The sequence below is a fragment of the Somniosus microcephalus genome, chromosome 2 (assembly GCF_052327205.1).
Source record: "Somniosus microcephalus isolate GS21.2 chromosome 2, FLI_Smic_1.0, whole genome shotgun sequence".
In the NCBI taxonomy this organism is placed as follows: domain Eukaryota; kingdom Metazoa; phylum Chordata; class Chondrichthyes; order Squaliformes; family Somniosidae; genus Somniosus; species Somniosus microcephalus.
The window spans coordinates 316,127,963-316,154,686 of NC_140988.1; the positions used below are offsets into that span (position 1 = coordinate 316,127,963).

General features: G+C 45.0%; 1 protein-coding gene across 5 annotated transcripts in view; it reads left to right on the top strand.

The window, feature by feature from the left end:
• Nucleotides 1-12,857, top strand: part of LOC147123530 (complement C1q tumor necrosis factor-related protein 3-like) — a 38,352-nt gene extending 25,495 nt beyond the window's left edge. For 2 of the 5 annotated variants that reach the window (XM_085974169.1, XM_085974186.1), the window contains exons 5-6: nucleotides 7,355-7,454; nucleotides 12,641-12,855. In XM_085974169.1, coding sequence (XP_085830295.1) covers nucleotides 7,355-7,454; nucleotides 12,641-12,800 — 260 coding nt within the window. In that variant the 3' untranslated portion in view covers nucleotides 12,801-12,855. Of the gene's footprint in view, nucleotides 1-7,354; nucleotides 7,455-11,094; nucleotides 11,216-12,101; nucleotides 12,160-12,640 lie in introns of all 5 variants that reach the window. The other 3 variants (XR_015074670.1, XM_085974178.1, XM_085974176.1) reach the window with 3 other exon arrangements.
• The last annotated feature ends 13,867 nt before the right edge of the window (nucleotides 12,858-26,724 follow it).

Consider the following 26,724-nt stretch of genomic DNA (forward strand, 5'->3'; position numbering starts at 1 on the left):
ATGCTTAACACCATTGTTCTTTAAGAACCTCCGGAACTCTTCAGACACAAACTGTGGTCCATTGTCGGTGCAAATCTGTTCAGGCAGCCCATTTCTGGTGAATATGGTTCGTAAGACTGTGATAGTTTTTTCTGTGGTGGTTGAGGACATTTTTATTACCTCTGGCCACTTTGAATGTGCATCCACCACAATTAAAAACATCGAGTCCATAAATGGACCAGCAAAATCAATGTGTACCCTTTGTCATGGAGATGAGGGCCACTCCCATGGATGTAGAGGGGCTTGTGGTGGGGCGTTTTGGACCTTCTGGCATCCTGTACAGCTCTTGGTCATCTCTTCGATTTCTCTATCGATTCCCGGCCACCACACAAACGCTCTGGCTAAGTTCTTCATTTTTACCCCTTCCAGATGACCCTCATGAAGCTCATTGAGCACTCTATCCTTCAATTTGGGTGGAATTACTACTCTGGATCCACACATCAAGGTTCCTCGGCACACTGACAGCTGTTCTCTTCTCGGCGAGAATGCTGGCAACAGTGGTTCGCCATGTGCTGGCCATCCCTTCACCATTAAATCATAGACCTGGGATAGTGTCGGGTCATTTCGTGGTTCCTTTTCTATGTTTGCATTCGTCACAGGTAGACATTCGACTATGGTTGAGTGGAATATCTCCACAGGATCCACTGCAGGTGCTTCTTCCACCGTCGGCAACGGTAGGCGCGACAATCCATCAGCATTCCCATGCTGTTTAGTTCCTTTGTACTCGATGTCATATTGGTGTGCCCCTTGGAAAAGGGACCACCTCTGTAGCCATTGTGCTGTCATTATCGGGACGCCCTTCTTAGGGTTGAAAATGGAGACAAGAGGTTGATGATCAGTTAGTAGAGTAAATTTCTGCCCATGCAGGTAGTGATTGAACTTCTTCACCCCCCACACCAGGCTGAGGGCCTCTCTGTCAATCTGGGCGTAGTTACGCTCGGCTGCAGTTAACGAGCGTGACGCAAAAGCTATCGGCCTCTCTGAACCATCAAGGGATTTATGTGACAGTACCGCTCCAACGCCGTAGGGAGACGCATCACACGCCAGTCTTATCAGTAGTGATGGGTTGTAGTGAGCCAATACTTCTCTTGAAGTGCTCAGGCCTTTACACTTCTGAAAGGCCCGCTTACATTCATCGCTCCATTTCCATGCTACTCCAGTTTGTAGCAGGGCGTTCAGTGGGTGCAGAATTGTGGACAAATTCAGCAAAAACTTATGGTAGTAATTCACCAATCCGAGGAATGACTTCAGTTGTGACACATTTTCAGGCGCTGGAGCCTTAACTACCTCTTCAATTTTGTCAGGGGACTTATGTAACCCCTCTTCATCAATCACGTGGCCACAATACGATATTTGTTTCTTAAAAAACTCGCACTTGGGGCGATTGGCTCGTAGCCCATGTTCTCTTAGTCTAGTGAGCACCTGCTCTAGGTTGGCAAGGTGTTCACTGTCATTTTCACCCGTCACTAGGATGTCGTCCAAGTAACACTGAGTCCCTGGAATACCTTGCAGGACTTGTTCCATCGCTCTTTGCCATATCGCCGGAGCTGATGCTACTCCGAATACCAGTCGATTATACTGGTAAAGACCTTTGTGAGTGTTTATTGTGAGATATTTCCTAGAGGATTCTTCAACCTCCATCTGCAAATATGCTTGCGCTAGGTCAATTTTTGTAAAACGTTTCCCTCCAGATAGTGAGGCGAAAATATCTTCTATCCTCGGAAGAGGATACTGTACTGTGTGAAGGATTGGGTTCACAGTCACCTTGAAGTCCCCACAGATGCGAACCTTCCTTTGCTCCTCAGACTTATTGTTTAATGTTTTCTTCATGACAGGAACGATGGGTGTCGCCCACTCACTCCAGTCTACCTTAGATAACACGCCTGCATTCTCCAGATTCTCCAGCTCTGCCTCGACGGCTGGACGAATTGTATACGGTACCGGTCTTGCTTTGAAAAACTTGGGAATTGCATTCTCTTCCATTTTTATCGAGGCGGTTACGCCTTTAAGAGTTCCCAGTCCTTGTTGAAATACCTCTTTAGCGTTAGCTAAGATTTTTGACAATCGTCCAGGTGTGACGTCGTCATCCTTTTTACCAGCCACAGTCAGTGCCTGAATGGAGTGCCAGTCTAAACTTATCTTTCTGATCCATTCACATCCCAATAACGGTGGTCCACCATCTTGCAGTATGTACAGATACAATTTCTGTATTTCCTTGCCGTTGTATTCGACAGGCACCCTTATTTTCCCTCTGGGGTATACTTTCTGCCCCGTATATGTCTTCAAGACAATGGATGTGTCTTTCAAGGGTATGTATGAGAATAGCCACTCGTAGTCTCATCGATTCATGACGGTCAGGGCTGATCCTGTATCCAATTCCATTTTGACTTGGGACCCTGCTATCGTGAGGGTGACCCAAATGATTCAGTGATCCTCTTTTGTGATTACGTTGTGTAGCTTGAGACAGCTTAGTCTCTTGTTCCCGGATTCACTATCGCTCTTCTGGTCTTCAGAACTACTGTCCGTCATCTTTTGTACTTTCCTGTACTGTTCCTTAGTAGTCTTTTTGTTGTCGTTAGTCTTCTTCCCGGACCTGCAAACTCGTGCAATGTGTCCCATCTTTCCGCATTGCCTGCATGTTTTGTCCTTGGACCAGCAGTCCTTCTGGTCATGGGTTGTTCTGCCGCAGCGATAACATTCAAATCCCCGTGTCATTTCATGGGTGCCGTATTCCTGTGGCTTTTGCTGTATTTCCACAGCTCACCTTGCTGCTGCTTCGTACGATACTGCCACGCTGAAAGCCTTATCTAGCATCAGCTCTTTCTCTGAGAGTAACCTCTTCTGGGTTCCTTCACTCAGGAGTCCACAGACAAATTTGTCCCGTAGGGTATCTCCCAGTCCTGCTGTGAACTGGCAGTGCTTTGATAGCTTGCGTAGTTCCGTAAGGTAATCAGCATTGCTCTCATCTTTATGTTGATTTATCTTGTGGAATTTAAATCTTTCTGTTATCAGCAGCGGTGTAGGATTTAGGTGTTCCTGTAGGACATCAACAATTTCGTTAAAACTCTTCACCATCGGTTTGACTGGAGTGATCAGGTTTAGCAATAGGCCGTACGTTCTTGCGCCCATTAAGTTTAGTAGTAACGATGCCTTTTTCTCATCGGCTACTTCATTTGCCTTGCAATATACTTCGACTCTTTCCACATACGTGGTCCAGTCTTCTATTGCATTATCGAAGACAGTGATATTGCCAGTCTTCAGCGTCTTGGAGATCTAAGATGGCACCTCCCGCGCTTTGCCTTCTTCCCCGATTGAACAAAATGGCGCCTCCTGCGCTTTGCTTTCTTCCCCGCTGGATTAAGATGGCGCCTCCCGCGCTTTCTGCCTTTTCCGCTGCTGCCAGCGCTGTTGCTGGCATTTTTATGCCTTGATGGTGACGCCCTATGGTCTTCGCGCGCTTCCCCCCGCGCTGCTGCCAACGCCGCTCTCCGCGGTCCCCGTGGCAAACTGCAGCTCCTCGCGGCTTTCTGCGCTTCTAATTTCTTTTTCTTTTATTTTAATTACTGTTCCCGTCGTCAGAGCAGACCCTATGGGACATTTCCCTCCCTCTTCTCAGGTCTGTACGCTGCCCGGCTTCGTAGCACCGGCCGCGCCCTGTGTGCTCCACCCTCTCTCTCTCTCTCCTCTTCCTGACAACGCTGCTCGGCCCCATTGCAAAGCCACCGGATCGAGCTCGAGCCCGCCGCAGCCCAGGAAGGATCAGTGTACTACCTGCCACCAGCCCGATTAGCTGGAACACCATAGACTGGATAACCAAGCCCAGCTCTCGACAGCCTCTCCTGCAAATCTTCGAATTTGATGAATCAGAGGGCGGTTGCCCACGGTCGACGCCCGTTTCTTCTGTTTGTTTTTTTTTTTTTTCTGGATTTCTTCTTTCTGGCTTCGACCTCTAATAACTTCGCTTCAGGGATGGATCCCCGTGAGGTGGTGCAGAACTGTAGGTAAGTTTGGATCTGTTCATCGCCAATGTAATGTCCGTGTGTAATTGAGACACGGACTGCACAAGTTGGTTATAACAGGTGTTTACTGAATGGAGACAAAACTGGAACTACTATACAAAGTTACTACACAAGCTTATATATAGGGGTGGTCACTACTGGTACTGCAGTATACAGGTGCTGCAGAATATAGTTCCTTCTTCAAGGTACATACACTACAATTTGGCTATTGCAAGGTTATCAAATGCACTATTATGCACTTGTGAATAACTACTGTGTGTGGAAATTGTAGAATATCTCAATAATATGATACATACCACAAGTTTTGTGCTTTCGTCCAATCTCTACATTTCCCAGCCTTTCCTCCCAAACCGACCTATAATAGTTTGCTCTAAGTAGTTTTGAAGGTTAAATTCAGCTTCAGCAAAGTATCAAACCGGGCAGTTATACACCCCGCCGGATTTGGCAGGCAGGAAGTCAAGTGGCGGCATGTTAATGAAGCCCGGCAGTTAAAACTGCCATGGCCTCATCCTGCCGCAAGGCAGTTGGGAAAGTAACTCACCAGCGCAGTTTCCCACCAGCAACCCACTGTGAGTTAAAATCCACTCCTCTGTGTCAGTGCAGTGTTTATTTGCATATATCTTTAGCAAGTACTAATGTCCTTCATGTCCCTGCAATTTTAATGTAATATTCATGCTTTACTTTTGTGCTCTTCTGTAAGTCATGCATCTTCTCAACCTTTTGCCACACCATCTACGTTGTTCACATTGCATCCATGTTCCAGTGATTATGCAAGAATGTTTCTCATCTCATTTTCATATTTCGGAGCCATCCTCACCGACCAAAAGTCTTGTCACTTTCTCCATAACAACGTATATGTAACTAAAAGAGGCTTTTTTTCCCCAAATTTTGTTGAGTTATTCTCCTTCATAATTGTGCACTCAAGTGGTGGATTAATGAGCTTTGATACTTATACTAATTATGTGCCTCAGTAGCTGCTGCAGAAGTGTTAGAAGCACCTTGCTGCTATTACTCATTGCTGCTAATGAAATCGCAGTCTCAGAATCTGCATGTTGCAAAACTGTCCTGACAATTGTGTTAGCTGATCATAAATTACAAAGAAAACAAACATTTCTCCCGTTTACTTTACAAACAAAAGTATGAACCTTCATTATGAAGTTTTTGCACTCCATTGTGCTTTGCAGGATGAAAGATTCATATCTGGATCATTTAACTTGATATCTAGTTGCTTTTAGTAATGAGACATTTTCAGCATTATGGAGAGTATGTTAAATTACAACTTGTAACCAACCAAAATTAATCTATTCCTTTGAGAGGAATCATTGATGCTGAGTGTTAAATGAGCAGGTGATTTGAATAAATCAGTTTTATAGACACAGAACCTTCAGTAACTTCATGAAACTAACATACAAACTCTATGAAATAAAATTCCATTAAAGTAGAGAGGCAGGGAATTACATGACGGAAAGAAACCAGAAAGAAATAAGAGAACATAAGAACATCAGTTATCATAAAATGAGAAAATCATAAAAAATCACGGGATTGGGGGTAATATACTGGCATGGGTGGAAGATTGGCTATCTAACAGAAAACAGAGAGTTGGGATAAATGGTTCATTCTCGGGTTGGCAATCAGTAACTAGTGGTGTTCCGCAGGGGTCAGTGCTGGGACCCCAACTCTTTACAATCTATAATAACGATTTGGAGGAGGGGACCAAGTGCAACATATCCAAGTTTGCCGATGATACAAAGATGGAAGGGAAAGCAGTGAGTGAGGAGGACATAAAAAACCTGCAAAAGGACATAGACAGGCTAAGTGAGTGGGCAGAAATTTGGCAGATGAAATATAATGTTGGAAAGTGTGAGGTTATGCACTTTGGCAGAAAAAATCAAAGAGCAAGTTATTATCTAAATGGGGAGAAACTGCAAAGTGCCACAGTACAAAGGGATCTGGGGGTCCTGGTGCATGAAACACAGAAGGTTAGTATGCAGGTACAGCAGGTGATCAGGAAGGCCAATGGAATCTTGGCTTATATTGCAAGGGGGATGAAGTATAAAAGCAAGGAAGTCTTGCTTCAGTTATACAGGGTACTGGTGAGGCCACACCTGGAATACTGCATACAGTTTTGGTTTCCATATTTAAGAAAAGATATACTTGCTCTCGAAGCAGTTCAGAGAAGGTTCACTCGGTTGATTCCGGAGATGAGGGGGTTGACTTATGAGGAAAGGTTGAGTAGGTTGGGCCTCTACTCATTGGAATTCAGAAGAATGAGAGGCGATCTTATCGAAACATATAAGATTGTGAGGGGGCTTGATCGGGTGGATGCGGGGAGGATGTTTCCACTGATGGGTGAGACTAGAACTAGGGGGCATAATCTTAGAATAAGGGGCTGCCCGTTCAAAACTGAGATGAGGAGAAACTTCTTCACTCAGAGGGTAGTAAATCTGTGGAATTTGCTACCTCAGAGAGCTGTGGAAGCTGCGACATTAAATAAATTTAAAATGGAGATAGACAGTTTCCTAGCTGATAAGGGAATTAGGGGTTATGGGGAGCGGGCAGGGAAGTGGACGTGAGTCTAGGTTCGGATCAGCCATGATCCTATTGAATGGCGGAGCAGGCCCGAGGGGCCGTATGGCCTACTCCTGCTCCTACTTCTTATGTTCTTATGAGAAAAGGCCATTTAGGTCATCATATCTGTGTATAATCTGCTCTTTTGTGGACTTCATCTAACTCATTTCACAGGCATTTGCTGGGTAGAAGTTGGGCAAATAGCTCAACTCTCCACCCGCAGAGGCCCTTTTCTCGGGGATGCGTGCGATCTGTCAAGAAAATTGTTGACAAATCGCAAATTCCGGGTTTTAGCGCATGCACAGCGCATGCCTAAATCCGAAACTTGTGTGGCCCTTACAGGCGCGGGTGCACCTTGTACACAACCGTAGGGGCCGCAAATTACACCCAATAATTGACAAAAATGTACAGCTAAAGTTTGAGGGTTCAGACTGATCTAGACATCTGACCAGCTGCTCCTTGCATGATAAAATAACTAGAGTTAAGTGTGATTATGTAGACGATGATGGGACTCTCACCCCCTTTGTGTGGTATCACAGTCTTGTATTGCTGATTAGATATGGGGATCTGACACATGAAAATATCCAGCCAGAGTCAAGAAAGATCGTAATTTACAGTTTGGTATTGCAACAAATATTATTTAAAATTTGTGAAAATGACCAATAAACAGAATTAATTATGAATGGCAAAGATATCAGCAGGGCAATTGAATTTGTTTTTTTTTACAGGAGTTTATTTCTTTATTTTCAACATGATGAAGCATGAAGATGTAGAAGTGACTTCTGTCTACCTAATGCACAATGGAAATGCCATCATAAGCATGTATAGGTATGAAACAAAAATTCGCAAATCTATTGAATTTTAACATTTTAATTTTAAAATCAAAGTGTACCGATTTCCCAAGTAGTTTGCTTCAGGTCATTTAAATTCAGGAAGGCGTCTCACCTGGGCAAATATCAAAGTAAACCAGGCCAAAGGAGAGTTTAATGTCAAGAAAGCAAAATCTATTTTTTTTAGATGTTTGGAACACATGTCTCAGATCATTCTTGTGCCTTGATCTTTACCTGACAAAGGTCTTCTGTTGCGAGCCCAGGAATTGAAAAGAAAACCTTTGTCCTTTTATTTTGGCTTCCTGGTCATATCACATGCTATCAACAACAACAACAACAACTTGTATTTATATAGCGCCTTTAACGTAGTACAGCGTCCCAAGGCGCTTCACAGAAGAATTATAAGACAAAAAATAAGGAGAAATTAGGGCAGGTGGCCAAAAGCCTGGTCGAAAAGATAGGTTTTAAGGAGCTTCTTAAAGGAGGAAAGAGAGGTAGAGAGGCGGAGAGGTTTAGGCAGGGAATTCCAGGGCTTAGGGCCTAGACAACAGAAGGCACAACCACCAATGGTTGAGTGATTATAATCAGGGATGTTCAAGAGGGCAGAATTAGAGGAGCGTAGATATCTCGAAGGGTTGTGGGGCTGAAGGAGATTACAGAGATAGGGAATATCGGATAATCTTCCTTGACTTCGGCAGGTGGTTGAATAACCATTCTTTTAAATTGCGCTTAGTCTATAAACCCCCAGACTTATTAACCAATAAATGTTAAAAGGAACAGAAGCAATGATACGCTGTAGAATTTACAGTTATTATAGGATTGACTATCAGAAGATAGAAAGTATCTTACTGTTCTTGCTGTACAAATAGAGACTCGATGAATCATTCACTGAAAGTATACCCTCTCTGCAACAGATGCACTTGTTTCTAACATCTTTAACAGATTTCATTATCTACTCTCAGCCTGCTAACACAGTCTAGCAATGGAACGTTTACATTGTTGCCATACATGGACCTTGCTCTGACATTGGAGAATGTTTGTGACCAGAATTAGAAACATGCATTCACAATTCTTGAACAGCCAATCTTACACAGACATAGCGGTTCCAATGTTGCCAATAGTGCTCAGAATCCATCCCACACTTTAAACCGGGTGCATTTGTAACATGCCCTACCATGTTATAGATCCGCTTCAACTAAATTCAGCCCTGCAATATAATTGAAGCATGAAAGTTCACATACAAGGAGGCCAAGGTCCCAAAGATCTCAGCTGCTCCAGCAGATATAGTCAGAATAACAATCTCAGTATGGAGGTCTCTGCTGAGTCACCAGAAGAAGTATAAATAATAATTCTAGCAAAATTACTGATAAATCATGAACTAATTAATATTTTTAGCCAAAATAACTGGAGAATGATTTATATTTACTTAACATTGCTTAGAGACAATTGATGCTTTAAAATAATGCTCCTAATTAACCAGACCTGAAAACACCACAGCCATTGAAGGGATAATTACTAGTCCTAGCCCCTTTAGGGCTATCCCGGATCAGGTATATTTCTCAGACGTTCATTTTCAAGTAAAGTTTGAGGTAGCCGAATCCTAAAGACACTTAAATAACCACAGAAAATGCTGGAAATACTCAGCAGGCCAGGCAGCATCCGTGGAGAGAGAAACAGAGTTAACGTTTCAGGTCTAGGACCCTTCATCAGAACTGGAAAAAGCTGGAGATGTAACAGATAATAAGCAGGTGCAGAGACAGGGCGGGGGGGGCGGGGAGGGGGGGGGGTTTAGGAGGGGAGGAAGGAATTGAAAGAATATCCTGTACTTTTGTAAGAGGCAGGAAATATAAAATGTTGCAAATGGGAGTGGCAAAAATCATACAGCATGAAAAATGGGGGCAGGGATAATTATCTGAAATTGTTGAACTCGATGTTGAGTCCGGCAGACTGTAAAGTGCCTAATCGAAAGATGAGGTGCTGTTCCTCGAGCTTACGTTGAGCTTCATTGGAACAATGTAATAGGCCGAGGACAGAGAGATCAGAGCGGGAGTGAAGCAGTGAATTAAAGTGACAGGCGACTGGAAGCTCAGGGTCACCCTTACGGACTGAACGGAGGTGTTCCGCAAAGCGGTCGCCCAATCTGTGTTTGAAGACGCTTAATTGGGTCTAAAAGTCCAGGCTATCTCTCCCTAAAGGAAATGAACAACCCGAGAATGTTACCATCCTCCAGATAGCTCTTTTAATAAGTTTAGATAGACTGTAATGTTCCGGATATTATGAGGGTCCGGAAAACTCCCCCAGAACGGTAACTCTTCACCAAAGAGTATACAGAAATTGAGTTTGCGAGTTTTTGATAAATAAGTCTTATGTGAGACAATTCTAAAAATATTTAGATTTATTAAAGAACCGACATGCAATTTACAGGTGGTGAGTCAATCACAACATTAACAGTTCCAAAAAGAGAAAACGTATGATCTTTTTAACAGAGAATCTTACTTTCAAATCTTAACTTCACTACAGTATTACAGTTCTTAAAGTTCTTATACAGGCAGGATATCCACCAATATCAAATACCTTTGATCCCCGAGGTACAAAGAGTTGGAGACTACAGAGCCGCCTCTGAAGCCGAGAATCGCTTTGCCCGATTAAAGCAAGTCTACTATCCCATTTGAGAGTTGAATATTTATACCCTTTTCCAGTGGTATTTCCTTTAAGGTTTTCTGCTGATGCAAGCTAATTATCTCTAGTCATTTTTCTGCTGACCTCTGCAACTCTTACAGCCACCTCAGCCAGAATCTTGTCTCATCACTAGGTGTTCTAAGTTTACCATATAAAAACGGTGTGATGACAGGTGTTCCTTACTTTATGTCATCTTTACGAGGGCAGATGTTCCTTTTCTTATGTGCTTCTTTCCAAAGTGTAAATTAGAACACCTTATCCATGGTGAACCATTGTGTTTTTCCCAAAAGTTCAGCCTGTCGGAGCCCTTCACCTTCTATTTCAATAAGGTTATTTATTCAGGATCAACAACTGTCTTATCTCAATAGCCAGAATGCTTTCATAGCTATTTCATAGTTAGGTTACTAAATTTCCAAACTCAGTTTGTCATGTTTTGAAATGGCCAGAATTCTTTCATAAGATAGTGTATTTTTCTGAATAGGTTATATGGCTTATTCCTTCACACCATTGTCTTTTCATTATTTAGTCCCCGACATAAATATATAATACACCATTACAAGAGGAGCACTTTATTATGAGAATACCTTTACCAAGGCTGCCAATAATCACAAAGAATTACTACCTTGAAATAACCTGCATAATAAGACAGCCACTTTTAATGTAGTATCCTAATTGCCTTTATCTACCATTAAGAACACAATTGTATTCGTACAAAAACCCTGAACACAACACGTTCCTTATCTTTCAATGGTGATCTAATTCTCAATGTTCTCAATTTCAGATTTTGCTTAACTGATTTGCTGTCTAGTTGAAGTGAAAATGGTTTAATGTTCCAAATTACATTAACGCTATTCCAGCTAGCTAGGCACATGTGTGCCCTGCTTTACTGATTTTGGATATTCATTTAATTAAACACTTCCAGTTGTAGAAGCAGTAATTACAAACCAATACTTTTACAGTCAAGACTAAGGAAATACGAAATAAGCAGAACATTCTCCCGTTAGAGGTGCTGTGGCATTATGAGAGGACTAAAAACACTCCTTTTCCACCCACCAACTTTTATCTCCCCACAAACCTCAGGTACGTCTAAGACTTTAATATTATTCCCATATCTTGAGAGGCTCTTCAAACTCCTTCCTTGCACTACTGGATTAAAAAAACAGCTTGTTGTCTGATCCCTCTCTCACCTTTAGCCCCCTAACCACTCTCTCTCTCTATGTTGCAATCTGCTGTGTATCTCTCTGTTTTATTGATACTACTGTAGTCAGTGCTCCTTTAAGTAGGCATATTCCAGGTACAAGTCAAACTATACCAGTTCAGTGGCCTAAGAGAGTACATGAGGTACTGCCTCCTCTGGGCTTCAAGGTCTTAGAAGAGGCAAGCATGGCTTCATGTCAATTAAAACTTACTTTTCCATGGGAGTACATTTTTAACTTTAGAATTCCCAGTTCTCTAGTTTCTCTCCTTTCTCCCCTAATGCAATCTCCAAGCTCATCTTATCCATGAAACCCACCCACCTCCTGCTCTGCCGACCTCATTCCATCTAAACTGCTGACCACCCAACTTCTCTTCCTGGCTTCCATGCTGACTGCTAATCATGGTGTCAGCCATGGCTCAGTTGATAGCACTACTTGCCTTTGAATCAAAGGTTGTGGGTTTAAATCCCACTCCAGAGACTTGAGCATAAAATCTAGGCTGACACTCCAGTGCAGTACTGAGGGAGTGCTGCACTGTCAGTAGGCGCCATCCTTTGGATGAAACATTAAACGAGGCCCCTTCTGCCCTTTCATGTGAATGTAAGAGATTCTACACCACTACTTTCAAGAAGAGCAGGGGAGTTCTGTCTTGTGTCCTGGCCAAAACATATCCTTCAACCAACAGCACTAAAGCAGATGAACCTGGACATTGCTATTTGTGGGACCTTGCTGTGTGCAAATTGGCTGACATGTTTCCTCCATTTCAACAGTGACTACACTTCAAAAATTGGCTGTAAAATGTTTTGGGACATCCTGAGATTGTGAAAGGTGCTATAATATATATTATTTCTTTCTTTCTTATTTTGTAAATGGTTCCCTTTCCTCGGGTACTGTCCTCAAAAATACACCCTTGACCCCTCTGTCCTTAGAAACTACCATTCCATCTCCAACCTCCTTTTCCTCTCCAAAGTCCTCGAATATGTTGTCATGTAATCAAAGTCACAAATGACATACTCTGTGACTGTGACCATGGTGCACAATCCCTCCTCATCCTTCTCAGCCTGTCTGCAGCCATTGACATGGAACAATAGTCTCACAGTTCTGGGGTAATGTTTTAGTATCTCATCCAAACTGGTTCTCCCAATTGCACCATCAGCCTCAACACATATGTATACATTTTTATATCAATTAAAGAAAAAGTGGTTTGATCATAATTATTTTAACTGTTTTGTCATTTTAACATGGATGATGAGATCACCTCTTTAAGAAAAATACAACATATTTGATATTTTGTTTTGTCATCTTTCAGTTCCGAATCCAAGGGCAAACATGATACAGCAGGAAACAGTGGAGTGCTGAAGCTTGAAACAGGAGATGAAGTGTGGCTGCGGATGGGGAATGGAGCATTGCATGGCGATCACCAAAGATACTGTACATTTTCTGGCTTCCTCCTTTTTGAGAGCAGCTAAGAACCTTGATTGTTAAATAAAAACAGAAAATGCTGGAGACACTCAGCAGGTCAGGCAGCATCTGTGAAGAGAGAAACAGAGTTAACGTTTCAGCTCGATGACCTTTTGTCAGACCTGAAACGTTAACTCTGTTTCTCTTTTCACAGATGCTGCCTGACCTGCTGAGTGTCTCCAGCATTTTCTGCTTTTATTTCAGATTTCCAGCATCTGCAGTATTTTCTTTTTGTACCTTGGTTGTTAATGTTGTTCCTTAATAACATTAGATGCACCATACTGAGAATATAATTAAACATTCTGATCTAATTTAACATTTTATCATGTCATGGTCCATTCAGAGTGGTGAGCGAAGCTTCATTAAAACATAAAGGGCCCATTTCTTCCTTCTGTGCTTGGCTTTGCACCAAGTATTTCTTTTAGTATTTTCACACGAACCCTGCCCTCCTCCATCTTACCCTATGGTTACTCCTGCTAGATATGTCTGGTCCATGCATAAATTTCATAGAAACATAGAAAACTAGGAGCAGGAGTAGGCCATTCGGCCCTTTGAGCCTGCTCCGCCATTCAATATGATCATGGCTGATCCTCTATCTCAATACCACATTCCCACTCTCTCCCCATACCCCTTGTGTCTAGAAATCTATCCATCTCCTTCTTAAATATCTTCTTCTTCATGCTGGTCAAGATGAGGGCACACTGATATTTTGTGCATCCTAACTTAAAATTTCCCCTTGTGGAGCAGACATAAGGCAGTCTAATAGTATATGCACAGTTAAGACATGCTTTGAAGGAGTTCTCACCTGTACATCATAGACTCCAGTGCCAATGCAGACTATAGCCCAGTCTGTGAGTTGCCCTGCTCTTACCAATGTTTTATAACATAAAAAGTGGGCAAAACCTGGAAGAAATACAGCAATTGCTTGTCTGCCACATGTTCCCATTATCCATAGCTCATCAAAATGGGAAGTGAGTGCGCTGTAGCAAATTTGCATATGAACATTTTGGCTCCTAGCAACAAACAAGAAAATTATAATTTTGAGCATGGTCATAAGTTAGGTATGTCCGTATACATATCTATTTCTGTGCCATCCTTAAGGAGTGGAAAGTTGGGCCCTACAGTATTTAATCTTTAAAAATACATACCTGCATTAACAATGACATATTATTAATGCATGACATTAATAAAATGTATTTTATGTAGAAATTTTAAGTAGGGTTAAATGTTTTTGTCAATTCAGACACTTTATGGCAAGATTGTGTCCAGAGAGTTGATAATTTCAGGGGCAAATTAAAAAGAAAACAGTAGCATCATAATACAATTTAATTAACATGTGAAAAGTATGCATGCTGGTAACAGTTCCAGGGTTAACATCTTTTGTGATAGAGACTGTACGATGCCAGCAAATAAATTTATATACAAGATGCCACTGATCCTTGATTCATTATGAGTGGTGTTACTGCTATGTTAGTTGATGTTGTGGTATACTTTATTGTATATCTGGTCACATAACATTTTATTTTTGTTTAATTTTGTTTCCTTACATCGTTGATACTCCTAATATGATCTGGTGACCCTTTACAGCCTGTCTTCCTTTAATCCCTTGGCCTTGTCAAACTTGATGCTCCATGTGGTTTTGGGTCTTCATTTTTAGCCTACCGGCCCTTCAGCAAAAGAAGGCAAGGGAATGCTGTTTGGAGGCTTCATTATTCCAGCATTCATGTAACATGTAAAAAAACCAATTTAAAAATGAACTACTGGTCCTACATTTTCCCCGTTCCTGCGCCTAGCATCCACTTGACAACTGCCCACAATAATATGATTGAAACTGGGAACTCACCGGGGCCATGTTTTTGCAGAGGAGGCCGGAGCCATTTTGAGGCCTGGACCTCATTTAAATAGAGCTGTGAGCTGTGATTGCCAAATGTGTATCCCAAGTCTCAGAGAAAACATGGCATAGGACCTCACTTTGCATATTAAAAGGGGCCTACCGATGAAAGAGGCAAGGGCTTCAGTTGCCCAGTGGTTAACACCTGTAAAAGTGGCAGCCAACCAATTGTCAGCGTTATCAGGGTGGTAAGTCTACCGACCCCATTTTGAGGCCATTACTATCCCATTAATGCTGATTTCAGCAAACTCACCCATCACTTAGTGTTATAATGTATTGCAGCAATCTTGACATTTGAGCAAAATACTGCTTGGGATCATGGCCATGAATAAAAAGTTAGTTAGTAATGTTGCCTTATGCATATCCAAAAATGTTTTAATTTGGCAATTATTTATATTGTACTTTCCTGTGCTTTTGTTAAATAATTTTTGTAAACCATCTGAAATATACAGATACATTTATGCACCATAGTCAGGAATGCCCAGAGACTTCAGCATGAAATCTAGGCTGACACTCCAGTGCAGTACTGAGGGAGTGCAGCACTGTCGACGGTGCCGTCTTTCAGAAAAGACCTTAAAACTGAGGCCCGATCTGCTCTCTCAGGTAGACGTAAAAGATCCCATGACACTATTTCAAAGAAGAGCAAGGAAGTTCTCCCTGGTGTCCTGGCCAATATTAATCCCTCAACCAACATCACTGAAACAGATGACCTGGTCATTATCACAGTGCTGTTTGTGGGACCTTGCTGTGTGCAAATTGGCTGTTGCATTACCTATATTATAACAGTGACTACACTTCAAAATTACTTAATTGGCTGTAAAGTAGTTTGAGACATCCTGAGATTGTGAAAGGCGCTATATAAATGCAATTTCTTTTTTCTTTTACTGGTGACTGAAATTCCATTGTTATGGGACTCTAGCTGGTGCTCTTGGGATCGCTGTAAAAATGCAAGTTGCTGTTGCATTTCATGTTTCTGTACATTTTTTCTGTGCACATGGAAAACCAATGGCCTTGCCGATAATATACGAAACAGCTGTGATCCCCTATGATCTGTGCCACTGGATTATGGAGACTGAATATGTGGTATTCTGGAATTTTTACCAGATTGAATTTCTTGATTTTTCTGCAAAAAGTAACAACCAATAGCCTTGACTGCAGCTTTTGTGTTAACATATATTTTCTTTATTAAGGTTGTCACTGTAAAGAACAATTTAACAAACCTGTCTGAGATTCCATTACCCATATCACGCATTTATTAGTCCACATTTACTGATTCATGAGCACAGTTCCAGGTTCTGATTGACGCCTGACTATCCTTTTGAATTCGGTTGAAAGGAGCTCAGTATAATCCAGAAAAACGTCAGGAAAATTTATCCTTGCTCAGTTTCCAGCCTCAAAACAGTTTCTTTACACATCTTTATTATTTTACATTATATAAATCATAAGGAAGCATGGAACAACAAAACCAAGCCAGCACAATAAGCCGCCAATCAACAACATCAACAACACCCATTTATACTACCAGTAGTAAAATGCCCCAAGTCTCTTCATAGGAGCATTATCAAACAAAGTTTGACATTGAGCCACATAAGGATATATTAGGACAGGTGATCAAAAGGTTGACCAAAGAGGTAAATTTTAAGGAACGGCAGAAAGGAGGAGAGAGAGGTAGAAATGTGGTGAGGTTTAACGAGGGAAGTCTAGTGCTTAGGACCTAGGCAGCTAAAGACTGAAGCCGCCAATGGTGGAGCGATGAAAATTGGCGATGCACAAGAGGCCAAAATTGGAGGAGCAGAGAGATCTCAGAGGGTTGTAGGTCATACACAGGCCAGGTAAAGTCCTTTCTACCATAAACTACCCCAGTTTTTTTAATTTATTCATTCATGGGATGAGGGCATCGCTGGCAAGGCCAGCATTTATTGCCCATCCCTATTTGCCCTTGAGAAGGTGGTGGTGAGCTGCCTTCTTGAACCACTGCAGTCCGTAAGGTGAAGGTACTCCCACAGTGCTGTTAGGGAGGGAGTTCCAGGATTTTGACCCAGCGACGATGAAGGAACAACAATATATTTGCAAGTCATGATGGATTGTGACTTGGAGGGGAACTTGGAGGTGGTGGTGTTCCCATGAGCCTGTTGCCCTTGTCCTTCTAGGTGGTAAAGGTGGCGGGTTTGGGAGGTGCTGTCAAAGAATCCTTGCCGAGTTGCTGCAGTGCATCTTGTAGATGGTACACACTGCAGACATAGTGCACTGGAGGAAAGGTTGTGTATAAATGCTTCCTTATTCACAAAAGTAATCAAGTGAAACTCAACTATCTATCCATCACCTAATCTCCACTATTCAGACCTGCCCTTTCACAACTTTCACAAACCTCATCAGCAGGAACCATTATGAGTCATCACATTATGATTATCCCAACGTATAGTAGAGTGAACGAAGAAAGCATGATGCTAAAGAGCATTGTGGAGGAAAATATATTTAAATTGTGAATTGAGGGACAGTGGGGGTAATCTTCGGCTACTTCCCGAAACAGGTGTGAACTCAGTGAAGCAGCCTTGGGCCAGCGCAAAGTTGACTTTGGGAGACCTGAATCATTCCTAATCCAGACCTCAATTGACTGCCGTGGCAAGCTGTGGACACCAAATGAGCAGGGAGGGAAATCGGCTAACTCCAATGCTGAGCTGGCCTAGGAGTGGGGGGGTGGAGGTGATCGGTGAGTGGGTCCCACATGTGCCAGCAGTGGACTGGAGTTTTTCAGTGGGGCCAATAGGATTTGTACTTGACAATTGCCACTGGGGTGTTACAACCACCCTAAGTTCCCAATTTGTATACCTAGGCAACCTGCCTTCAACAACAGGCTGCTCGCCCATTTACAGGCCCACCTGAAAATTACATCAGGCGGGCCTTGTGTGTCAAGTGGGTTGCCGATGTGCCCCCTCCACCCCTATTTTTAACTGTTGGCTGCTTGTTTTTTAGGTGAGTAACGAGCAGCTGACAATTGAATATCACCCCAGTACATCAAATAGGATGTGACAGAGGTAAACTGTGTCATTTATTTAGTTTTGTTCATGACTTGCAACTCTTTTTGAATTTACATGCCAAATTATTCAAATCCATTGGCCCCGATAATTGTTTGGGAGCATTTGTGAGTGTGAGCTGTTCAACACCCTTTTGAAATTCCTGTAGGCCCGTTTCCGGCCCTGAAATGGTGCAATTGGGCATCGGCCCTCATTATTTGGGCCAGATGGCAGTGCCTGTCACTTGTCCACAGGCAACCAGTCCACTTTAAGAAAATGAATATCAGGCTGCTTGCCTTGCCAGTATCAGCCTGAAGATAAGTCCCAGGAAGGGAGCAGAGGGTGAGGTGCGTGGGGGGTAGGAGTGATAATGGGGGGTGACAGGGCAAACTGGGCACTGCGGAGTCAGGGAACAGGGGAGCACTCCCACTTCTCCTGGCTCCACAGCAGCAATTATTAACTTTTTTTTAATAAAAACTTCCCCGCTGCTGAAGATTTCTGAGTGGAGCAGGCCGGGCTCCTGCTCTGCTCATCGGTTACCAATTTCGGTTAGGGGGCCTAAAACAGGCAATAGGCCCCTCATTTACATATACCAAAGACGTCTGTAAAAAGGTCCACCCCATTATCGAATCGGATGCCTTTCAGGCGTACTTTGGGTGAGGGACATTGGTCTCCAAAATCTGCCCTCGTTGTCCCCATTTTACATCCGTAAACCGGGCACAACAAAGTCCAATTTCTCCCTCTTTGAGTCACTCTGGAACTTTGCAGACCTACAGTTGGTAAGAATGTAAGAATAATTGCATAAAAGTTAAAAGTTAATCATTTAATATGTAGCACAGCCTCCTTGAAAAAGTGTAACATCCCCACTGACACTTGGGAATCCCTGGCCCAAGACCGCACAAAGTGGAAGAGAAGCATCCGGGAAGGCGCCGAACACCTCGAGTCTCTTCGCCGGGAGCAAGCGGAAGCCAAGTGCAGGCAGCGCAAGGAGCGCACGTCAACCACCGTCTGCCCCACCTGTGACAGAGACTGTAGGTCCCGCATTGGACTCATCAGTCACCTGCAAACTCATTTTTAATGTGGAAGCAAGTCATCCTCGGTTCCGAGGGACTGCCCAAGAAGAAGAAGCATAGTATAGAAATTGCGAGCTATTTATTACTTTCCTCCTTTTGAGCAGTCAGCATAGCCTAGCTACCATCTGCTGTGAATATTTTTATTTATTCAATTGTTCTTCTATTGTGCATTACATTCACTTGGCATTTAATTCCTAAAATGAGGTCTGTCCTTGTGATATTTTACCACTTCTCAGAAGATGCCAGAAGAATTCCGTGGAAGCACAGGCTAGACTCAGAAGCTAAGGAAATCAGAAGAACAATTTTCTATTTGTTTTATACAGCATGCTATCAAAACATACCTAGCTATCAAACCCAGTGAATATATTATTGAGGCCATAGAGGCTACCTATGAGAGTATTTTAATACACATAACCTGAAATGTCTAGAGTACGATGCGTAGAAACGAACCAAAAACATACCATGATATATTAAAGAGAAGTTATAATTCAAAATAGCCTATTAGCCTAAGCCTCCAAAACAAGAGTCTGGCTTTCTAAATTACAAATGTGGAAGTCTCTTCCCTTACCTGTTTTTATCATGTGGAGATCAACAATGTGACAAGAAATATTTTCTTAATAGTGAGAGACTAGAAATTGTGGAGGAGCAAAGGGACTTGGGTGTCCAGGTACACAAATCACTCAAAGCCAGTGCACAAGTACCAAAAATAATCAGAAAGGCTAACGGAATACAAAAGCAAAATACTGCGGATGCTGGAAATCTGAAATAAAAACAGAAAATGCTGGAAATACTCAGCAGATCAGGCAGCATCTGTGGAGAGAGAAATAGAGTTAACGTTTCAGGTCGATGACCCTTCATCAGAACGGAATGTTGGCCTTCATCTCAAGTAAGTTGAAATACAAAGGAAAGGATGTTATGCTTCTGTTGTACAGAGCTTTGGTCAAACCACATCTGGAGCATTGTGATCAGTTCTGGGCACCGCACCTCAGGAAGGATATATTGGCCTTGGAGGAGGTACAACACAAATTTACCAAAATGATCATCTCATTGAAACTTATAAAATTCTAACAGGACTAGACAGACTAGATGCAGGAAGGATGTTCCCGATGACAGGGGAGTCCAGAACCAGGGGTCACAGTCTAAGGATAAGGGGTAAGCCATTTAGGACTGAGATGAGGAGGAATTTATTCACCCATAGTGTGGTGAACCTGTGGGATTCTCTGTGATGTGCCTCAATAAATCCGAGACTCGATGTTAGCGAAACAAAACAAGGCTTTTATTGACTTAGAAGGTAACACACAGAGGAGAATGTATCTTCCATCCAGAGGTCTGCCGTACTGGATGTGCTGCAGGCTGGGCCAGCTTACATAGGAGCCAGGTATGGGCGGAGCCCTACACACAGTACAATACAATGGAAATGAAACTGAAACCAACCACAGTCACAGGCAGAGAAATACTGGTGAGTGATAAATGGAATATTTCATCACATTCACCCCTTCTATAGATTTAGTCTGTTTGGGGGTTTGATAGTCCTCTGCGGCCGACGTGGCTGTTGTGGTGCCGCGGGTGTCGGCTGGGTGTCCCCGGTGGCCTCCTGGGTCTCTGCCGGGGGTGCCGCCAGGGTTGTTGAAGGGGTAGTTGGTGGGGGTACCGTTGGTCGATGTTCTTCCGGGGGTGATGAAAGAGTAGTGGGTGGGTAAGAGTTGCTGTGGTCGTTGTTGCTGCTGTTGTCGTGGTTGTTGTTGTTACCGGCTGGGGCGACGTCTTTTATGGACACGGTGTCCTCCCTTCCGTCGGCGTGCCGGACATACGCGTATTGGGGGTTGGCGTGGAGTAGGTGCACTGACTCCACGAGAGGGTCCGTCTTGTGGCCCCTCACATGCCTTCGCATGAATACCGGACCTGGGGTGGAGAGCCATGACGGCATGGATACGCCTGAGGTGGATTTCCGGGGAAAGACAAACATTCGCTCATGAGGCGTGGCATTAGTGGCAGTACACAATAGCGACCGTATCGAATGGAGCACATCTGGGAGGACTTCCTGCCAGCGGGAGATAGGGAGGCCTTTGGTCCTTAGAGCTAGAGTGACTGCTTTCCATACTGTCCCGTTCTCTCGCTCCACTTGACCGTTACCCCGGGGGTTGTAGCTGGTGGTACAGCTCGTGGTGATCCCCCTGGACAGCATGTACTGGCGTAGCTCTTCACTCATGAAGGACGCCCCCCTATCCGTATGGATGTAGCTCGGCATACCGAACAGGCAGAACAGGCTGTTGAGGCATTTAATGACCGTGGCGCTGGTCATGTCTGGGCAGGGGAAGGCGAATGGGAAACGAGAGTATTCGTCCACAATGTTCAGGAAGTAAACATTGCGGTCGACGGACGGGAGGGGGCCCTTGAAATCTAAGCTGAGCCGCTCAAAGGGCCGTGTAGCTTTGATTAAGTGGGCTCTATCTGGGCGGTAGAACCGAGGCTTGCACTCAGCGCAAGTGCGACAGTTCCTGGTCAGGGACCGAACTTCCTCAATCGAGTAGGGTAAGTTGCGGGACTTTATGAAGTGGAACAGCCGCGTGACCCCTGGGTGGCAGAGGTCATTGTGGAGGGTCTGTAGCCGATCCCCGGTGGCGCTGGCACACATCCCTCGTGAGAGGGCGTCGGGGGATTCGTTAAGGGCCCCTGGCCGGTAAATGATGTCATAATCGAAGGTGGAGAGCTCGATCCGCCACCTAAGAATCTTATCATTTTTAATCTTCCCCCTCTGTTTATTATTGAACATAAACGCTACCGACCGCTGGTCGGTAAGTAGGGTGAAGCGTTTGCCGGCTAGGTAGTGGCACCAGTGGCGCACTGCCTCCACGATGGCTTGGGCCTCCTTTTCTATGGAGGAGTGTCTGATCTCGGGCCCTTGGAGGGTCCTCAAGAAGAAAGCTACGGGCCGCCCCGCCTGGTTGAGGGTGGCCGCCAAGGCAAAGTCAGACGCATCACTTTCCACTTGAAAGGGAGTGTTCTCGTCCACTGCCTGTAGCGTGGCCCGCTCAATATCCTGCTTAATGCTTTTGAAGGTGGCATGGGCCTCAGCAGAGAGCGGAAAAGAGGATGCTTTCAAGAGGGGGCGGGCTTTGTCGGAGTAGTTGGGGACCCATTGGGAATAATAAGAAAATAACCCCAGGCACCTTTTCAGGGCTTTGGGAGTGTTGGGCAGGGGCAGCTCCCGTAGGGGGCGCAATCGGTTGGGGTCTGGTCCGATTTCCCCATTCTCCACCACGCTGCCTAGTATGCAGAGGCGCGTGGTGTTGTAAACGCACTTGTCCTCGTTGTAGGTGAGGTTGAGTTTTTGTGCGGTTTTCAGGAACCTCTCGAGGTTCGAGTCGTGATCCTGCTGGTTGTGACCGCAGATGGTGACGTTGTCGAGGTAGGGGAAGGTTGCCTGCAAGTGGTGGTCATCGACCATGCGGTCCATCTCCCTCTGGAAGACCGAGACCCCATTCGTCACCCCAAAGGGGACTCTGAGGAATTGGTAGAGGCGTCCGTTCGCCTCGAAGGCGGTGTACGGGTGGTCCTCTGGTCTGATAGGGAGCTGGTGGTACGCTGACTTGAGGTCGATGGTGGCGAACACCCGGTATTGGGCGATTTGGTTCACCATTTCTGATATGCGGGGTAGCGGGTAGGCGTCTAGTTGGGTGTACCTGTTGATCGTTTGGCTATAGTCGATCATCATCCATTTCTTCTCACTACCCCTTACCACCACCACTTGGGCGCGCCACGGGCTATTGCTGCGTTCAATAATGCGCTCTTTCAGGAGCCTGTCTACCTCGGTCGCGATAAACCGCCTGTCCTCCCAGCTGTACCTCCTGCTTTTGGTCGCTATTGGCCGGCAGTTAGGGGTAAGGTTCGCGAATAGCGAAGGCGGCTTTACCTTCAGGGTAGCCAGACCGCACACTGTGAGGGGCGGCTGGGACCCACCGTAATTGAGCATGATGCTTTGGTGGTAGCACTGGAAATCCAGGCCCAAGATCACGCTCGCACATAGATTCTTCATGATTAATACTTTAAAATTATCGTATACAGTTCCGTTAACGGACAATTGTACCGTGCAGTAACCCATAATGGTCGATGTCTGGGTTTTATCAGCCATGGAGATGGTACCCCGAGTAGGGACCACCTTTAGGGAGAGTTGTTGTACCAGTTCAGGGTGGATAAAACTCTCCGTGCTTCCACTGTCAATTAAACATTTAACCCTGCACCCGTTTACCTCGATGTCCACCATTGATTTGGATAGCGGGTGCGGCCTGGTCTGGTCACTGTGACCGATGCCACTGTAGGGCCCTGATCGAGACAAGATGGCGTCCACGCTGTCTGCTCACAAGATGGCGGACCCCACGAGGTCGGGCAAGATGGCATCCAAGATGGCCGCTCCCACGGCGCACACGCGGCGGTGGCGGGTTTTCCGGCGGGGTTCCCTCTGCACACCTTCCCGAAGTGCCCCTTCTTACCGCACTTAAAGCAGGTGGTGCCTTTCGCCGGGCACAGGTTTCTGGTGTGCTTCAGCTGCCCGCAGAAGTAGCAGTTGGGTCCCCGACGCGTCGCGGCTGTCGTAGGGCTTCTGGGGGGAGAGCGGGGCCCCGACGGTGTCGGGCTGCCGGGCGGGGAAGATGCCTTCCAAGATGGCGGCGCCCTTGGTGCACACGTGGCGGCGTGGACGGCGCGGGCTGAAGAGTAGGCGTCCGAGTTTCTCTGGGCCACATCCAGGGATCGTGCTGTGTCCGCAGCCTGCTTCAGGTCCAATCCCGTTTTTTCCAGCAGTCCCTGCCGGATGTAAGTGGAGCTGAGGCCTGTGATAAAGGCATCGCGAACAAGCTCGTCAGTGTACACTGCGGCTTTTACATCTTGGCACTTGCAGTCTTTGCCAAGCGTTTTCAGGGTGCCTGGGAACTCCTCCACCGATTCCCCAGGTCGCTGTGCGCGAGTAGCGAGCAGATGCCTAGCATACACCTCATTCGTAGGCTGCTGGTAATGCGCCTTTACGATCTCACAGGCGGCCGGGTACGTGTTGGCGTCTTGGATGAGGGGGCAAACCCGGTGGCTTACCCAATTCCGCAGAATTCCGAGTTTCATACTCGCAGCGTCCGTAGCGTCTTTGACTGCTGCGGAATTGTCCAGGAAGAATTCCATACACATAAACCAGTGTCCGAAGCGTGCCGATGCATCCGAAGCATGCTGGTCCAAATCCAAACGTTCGGGTTTCAAGAGTTGATCCATTGTGTTGAAAATTAAGTCAATAAAATTGATGTGCCTCAATAAATCCAAGACTCGATGTTAGCGAAACAAAACAAGGCTTTTATTGACTTAGAAGGTAACACACAGAGGAGAATGTATCTTCCATCCAGAGGTCTGCCATACTGGATGTGCTGCAGGCTGGGCCAGCTTACATAGGAGCCAGGTATGGGCGGAGCCCTACACACAGTACAATACAATGGAAATGAAACTGAAACCAACCACAGTCACAGGCAGAGAAATACTGGTGAGTGATGAATGGAATATTTCATCGCACTCTGCCACACAGGACAGTTGAGGCCAATTCATTAAACATATTCAAGAAGAAGTTGGATATATTTCTTGAGGCTAAAGGGATCAAGGGACATGGGGAGAAAGCAGGGACAGGGTACTGAATTTGGATGATCAGCCATGATCTCATTAAATGGCGGAGCAGGCTCGAGGGGCCAAATGGCCTACTCCTGCTCCCATCTTCTATGTTTCTATGTTTCTATGATATTGTGGCTTAAAGGGTTAAATTATGAGGACTGGTGGCATAAACTTGGTTTGTATTATCTTGCATTTAGAAGGTTATGGGGTGACCTAATTGAGGGATATGGATCAAAGGCGGGTGCATGGAGTTGAGGTACAGATCAGCCATGATCTAATTAAATGGGGGAACTGGCTCAGTTGGCTGAATGGTGCACTGCTGTTCCATGTTCCTAGATGATAAATACATGGTGAAATCTGTTGTAAGGATAGTGTTGTTGACCTCTGCATTCACATATAGTGACATGATATAGGTACCATTTTTTTTGCTGCGCTGCCAAATTTGATGTGCTGCTTTTAATAATATAAAAGTAAATTTTATAGGGCCCTGGACTGAACAAGAAGCATCAAATGTAATGCCTGCATAATAACACTTACTACACTTCAAAGTATTCCATTTTATATGTGAAGCAGTTTGAGACATTTCTGAGATGTGATAGGTGTTATACAAATGCAAACCTTGCTTTGTTTGAAAAGATGAAATGATATCAGAATAAAACAGAAAATATTCCAAATGCATAGCAGGTGAATCAGCAATTGTCAGTGAAAGTTCGGTAAATGTTTCAGGTATGGCTCTTCATTAACTGCTCTTTCTCTTTCATGTTTTGACTGACCTATACATTTCGAGCAATTTTTTTTATTGTGGAGTTGCAGGATTTGTCTTTTTTTAATCTATGAAAAGAAATTGGACTTGAGAAGTTTGCAAGATAAGAAAAGCATGTTCAGGGGTGTAGAGAGATGTAATAGTGAATGCAACACTATAAGCAGAAATCAGAGCTATGGTTAATTAAAATGAGGAACTAAGAACATTGAGGATGATTCGCGCGTGGGGGACGGGCAGACAGGTGCAACATAGCAAGCTGGTGACAGAAAAGTTTCCCATATCTCTCTTTGACATTGCATGAGTCGCTGATAATGATTGTGAAGCTGTAACAGATGCACTTATGAGCATCTGCAAAAAGCTATGTGCGTGTAGCCTTTGCATCACATCACTGACTCTTTCCTTTACTCCCCCACAGGACCATCACAAGCATCCGTCCCCCCTAGCCAGGAAGAAGAGGCTGAGCAGCCAAACTCCTCAGAGGAATCTGCAACTTCTGAGGGCACAGCGTCAGCAGAATTCAGCGCACCCAGCACCAGCGCAGACACTCACACCTCGGTGGGACCTTCGGGACATAGAGTAGTGTTGTCACCTGGTGTATCACAGCTCACAAGTGAGCATCAGCAGATTGTGGAGACAGGAACAGCAGTGGAGAGTCCTAGTCAGAGGGCGCAGGACGCTGCCAGCTCGGCTCAGCAGCATGTCATCCCTCTGCCTCTGGGTCCATCCATAAGATCAGAGGTGATGGAACTCCAGGCACAGATGCAGGAGTCTCTGGCAGGTTTTGTCTCTAGGGTCACTGCGAGTGTGGAGCGAATGGAGGAGTCCATAGCGAACATGAGCAGAGCCTTTGTGGAGTCATTGGTGCATGAACGCATCAACACGGAAAGGATCGCTACCTCCGTGGAATCGATTGCTACCTCCGTGGTAAGGCTGGCTACCGTACAGGAGAGGATGGCTACGGTAGAGGAGAGGAGGGCTACGGCCATGGAGGAGCTTAGTCGCCAGGGTATGGAAAACATGGTCATTGTTCAGAATAGAATGACATCTCCTGAGGAGCGATGGGCATCTATTGAACAGAGAAACCAGACCTTCATGGAAGTCCTTCTGAGTAGGACTGCCAGTGCAGATACAGGTCCCCATGGCCCCTCTGATGTGCAGCAAGGTGCTCTCCAGCCACTTGCAGATGCGGAGGGGGACCTGACCAATGAGAGGGAAGTTGGTGGCAGACCTCAAGGAAGTGGGGGTTCCTCTCCAAGTGCTCACACTTCCATGCCACTGCAGAGCCCTTGGTCAGAGCCCCACCAGAGTCCACACCCAAGTGAGATAGACGTCTCAAGCCCTGCACAGCTGCAGGAGCAGCAGACCGTTGACGAGCCCTCACAGGCTCGCCACCCCAGAGGACGCCCGCCAAAGGTGTCGAGACAGGAGCAGCAGCACAGTGAGCAAGGGGCCTCCACATCTGCTGAAGCCACAGGGGAAGTACTATGTAGGAGCACGCGTAAGAGGAAGATAAAGCACAAGTAGTCACAAGGTGTATCACAGCTCACAAGT